General features: G+C 60.5%; 2 protein-coding genes across 2 annotated transcripts; one reads left to right on the top strand and one right to left on the bottom strand.

Moving 5' to 3' along the window:
- Positions 1-523: 523 nt before the first annotated feature.
- Positions 524-1736, bottom strand: BORCS6 (BLOC-1 related complex subunit 6). The gene is given in 5 exon segments (XM_057382213.1): positions 524-1196; positions 1198-1320; positions 1322-1575; positions 1577-1641; positions 1727-1736. Coding segments are annotated over 5 exon segments (1062 nt in total). The 3' UTR covers positions 524-586.
- PNRC1 (proline rich nuclear receptor coactivator 1) lies at positions 1567-3729 on the top strand. The gene is made up of 2 exons (XM_057382215.1): positions 1567-2115; positions 2709-3729. Exons 1-2 carry the CDS (start codon positions 1735-1737, stop codon positions 3147-3149), a joined length of 822 nt encoding a protein of 273 aa, XP_057238198.1. The 5' UTR covers positions 1567-1734; the 3' UTR covers positions 3150-3729.
- The last annotated feature ends 6 nt before the right edge of the window (positions 3730-3735 follow it).

Genomic DNA, 3735 nt, shown 5'->3' with positions numbered 1-3735 from the left:
CAAGTGTCTTTGCTATACATATTAGATTTATCTTAAAACTGTGTCCTCTGAGAAACAGCAATATTCTTTGAGTTTATTTGCTGTAACAGCATCGATGAAAAGTACTCTTCAGGCACCAAGTCAACTGAAAATAAGCACAAATGCCTGTAAGTATCAAGCAGGTATTCACAACAATTCTGAATTTGATTTAAAAAAGAAAACTACTTTTAATTAAGACTCGTTAGTTTCTCTCAGCCCTCAGTAAATAGAAAGCATAAGGCATGTGGAATCCAAATTCTTTAATGGAGCTGAAGCTAAAAGCACCATCTGCCATTTACCCCGCGGTTTTCAACCGGGACCTTTTTCTTCATCGGTCGCAAACATTGCCTTTCCTCCAGATCAACACCGGCGATCCGGCCACTGATACCGGCAAGTCACGCACGGGGGAGAGCGAGCGAGGATGTGCAGGTGGGAACTGGGGACGCCGTGAGCGGTGGGGCCGCCGGAGAGGGGAGAGCAGCAGCCCCAGGCCCCCGCTGCCGGCACGGGAGAGGCGGCGCCGAGGCCGCGGTTCTCCATCCAGCGCCGGCGGCGGCGGCGGGAGCAGCTACTTGCAGAGGCCCTCCAGCCGCTCCAGCGTGCCCTTCATGTCGCGGATGCGCTTGGCCAGGGCGGGCACGGGCTGCATGGCGCGGTCCAGCTCCTCGCAGCGCGCCACCAGCGCGTACATGGCGCGGATGCTGAGGTCGGCCGCTTCGCCCAGGCTCTCCACGCCGTCGCGGTAGGTCTGGATGCAGCCGACGCTGAGCGCCGTCAGCGCCTGCAGCCCGCAGTGCACGTTCCGCAGCAGATCGTCCACCTGCGCCGCCACCTGCCCGGCTAGGGCCACCACGTCCTGCAGCGCCCCGGGGTCGATGGCGGGGATCGAGGATCCRCCGCCCCCGGCCGGAGGCTCGCCCCGCGGGGCGCCGCTCAGCCGGATCCGCCGCTCCAGGTTGTTGGCTACGAACTGGGTTAGGCGCCCCTCGCGCAGCACCGTCCCCTCCAGTTCCAGGGCGCTCGCCAACGTCGCCCGACGCCCCTCCGGTAGCTGCCGCCCCGCCGCCGCCGCCCCTTCGCCRGCAGCCAGGCTGAGAGCCTCCAAGCTCCGCTCGTCCCGCCCCCGCCCCTCCGGCGGCGCGGCAGCCGGGCCCGGCTCCTCCATGGCGAGCGACGCGTGCCCGCCTGCCGCCACCGCCCACCGGGGGGCGCGCCGACGCCTGTTTACGTCTCTCACGATTGGCTGCGGGCAGCGCGGGGGCGCGGCTTCGGCTGCTCGTGCGGCTCCCGATTGGCCGGCGGAGCGCCGCCCGCCCGCTGCGCACTGCAAGCCCGTGACTCGGAGACAGGGGGCGTGCCCACCCGGATTGGGCGGCTCGAGGGAGGCGTGGCCCGGAGTGTTTTTGTCGCTTCCGATTGGTCGGAGCGAGGACAGAGAGGCCGCCGCTCTGCCGCGATTGGCGGCGCGCGGCGGGGAGGGACGGCACTGGCGCCGTCAGCGCACGGCGGTTGGCGCGGGGGCGGAAGTGGGCGGACCCCGTCCGGGTAACAACACCGGGGCGCCGCTGGCAGCTCCCCTCACTCCCCCGCCATGTTCTCCTAGCGGCGGCTCTGSTTGCGCCACTACTTCCACAGCCCGTCACAAAGCCCGGGCAGACCCTCCCCAGCAACCCGACCCCCTCTTCCCGGCACAACTCTGGGTACCCACGTCCCACCATGGTCACCACCACGGCGCCGCCGCCCTTCCTGGCTCGGATCTCGGCGGGCACCGAAGACCCGCGGCGGCTGCCGCCCTCCGCCCTGCTCCAGCGCCTCAGGCGCGGGGACAGCAACTGCGAGAACCAGCCCAGYTGCTGCCTGGCGGGCCCGGGGGGCAGCGCTCGCCCCGCGCTGAAGAGGGTGCGGCGGAGGAAGGGAAAGATCCGRCCCGGCCCCGCGGGGCTCCTGCCTAGCCGCTACCAGCAGTACCAGCAGCACCGTGCCGGCCTGGGGAGAAGAACCCCGCTGGCAACCGACCTTGTGACAGACGCTCCCCCGGAGGAGCCCCCGGCGCCCGCCCCTTCGAGACCCGCGCCCGGCAAACCCCTCAGGAAGGAGGTAAAGAGAGGGCTGTACTACTTCTCTACACTTCTCTGTCCTTCCTCAGCCCTCTCCCGGTGCCCGGTGAGCCGGGCGGCCGCTTTCCCTTTCTTTCGGGGTGGAGGAGCGGGCTGGGGGGGGTGAGACAGTGAGCGGGGCGCCCCCTCAGTGCGGTGCGGGGGGGACCGGGGGAGGGGGGAGCGGCAGAGTTTCCGTTACGCTCGGACGGGGCGGGGCGGGGCCGGGGAGTGAAGGGCGGGCTGCGATTGGCTGCCCGGCGCCCACCAATGGGCGCGCGGCGCTGCGCCCCAGCAACAAGCCGGATTTAGCCCTGCCGCTGGCCGCGCGCCAGCCCCGCCCCGCGCTGCCCGGAGGCGGGACGTGCGCGCTGCGCAGCGCCCCATGGCGGCCGCGGGACGCTCCGCGCTTTCGGGCCGCCCGTGCCCGCCCAGCGGTGCATGAGCTGTGGGATAAGCGAAGAGCAGCGGGGAAAGGGTTTCTCCGTACCCTTCCCCCTGTTGTAGGTGGTCCCCGGCGCCTCACTGAGTGTCGGGAGCGGTGAGGGAACGCGGAAGAGACGTGGTTGACGTGAGTCTTCTTTGTCTCCGCAGTTCTTAAAAAACAAGATGGGAAAGACAGAGAAGGCGGCCGTCCCCTACGGCCAGCCCGTTCACAGCTTACACCTGTGTGAACAACCAAAGATTAACAGGCAGAAGAGTAAGTGTAACACGCCAGTGACGAAGATCGCCTCGGCGAAAAAGATAGAGAACTTTTGGCAGGATTCTGTGTCGCCGGAGATAGTTCAGAAGCAGGAGAAAAAGCCACTTAAAAACACAGAGAACTTCAGAAATGCCAAGTCCAAGAAACCTATCACCCTAAATGAAGTGAGCCAAAAAGAAAATTACGCTGGGGCAAAGTTTAGTGACCCACCATCTCCCAGTGTCCTTCCAAAGCCTCCCAGCCACTGGGTTGGTGGCACAGCTGAACTGTCTGACCAAAACAGGGAGTTGATGGCAGTCCATTTGAAAACTCTCCTTAAAGTTCAAGCATAGTTTCCAAAATCCCTTGAGTAATTGGCAAAGAAAACTCCATCCACAAAACTTAAACATGCCTTGTTGCAACAAAAATCGCAAAAGACTGTCAAGTCTTACAATCACATAAAAAAAAATTCCTTGTATTATATTTTTTATGGTTGTGTAAATAGTGTACATCTTGTATTATGTGTATATTCTTGTTCATACTTTGAGAGGTACATTTTAGTTTTGTTATGAAAGGATGTATTTTGCACTGCCTGATTGGTAGATGTCTTGTATATAAAATATGGACAATTCAACGTGTGTGCTTGACACATGAAGACTTGACTTGCTTTGCACAAGGTAATGAAAATTTTGGAAGGAGAGTACAGCTTTCTGATAAAGGTTCCAGATCAAATGTGAATGTTTTGTTCATGCACTACTGACAATAGTTTTACATTCTGTCTCCCAATCAAGTATTAACATGGAATTTTCATACAAATGTGAAGTTCTGCCCTCTGCTCTGGAAACTATCTGGAATTCCTGTTCATCTGTTTTTAAAATTAACTGGAATTTGACTAAAATTCCAACCCACCAATTTGAGCACTGCTGATTTCTTTAAACA

This window comes from Malurus melanocephalus, unplaced genomic scaffold, assembly GCF_030028575.1.
Source record: "Malurus melanocephalus ecotype Western Australia unplaced genomic scaffold, MMel_1.1 scaffold_555, whole genome shotgun sequence".
NCBI lineage: Eukaryota > Metazoa > Chordata > Aves > Passeriformes > Maluridae > Malurus > Malurus melanocephalus.
The sequence above is the reverse complement of the archived record's forward strand: the minus strand, read 5'-3'. Positions and strand labels throughout refer to the sequence as shown.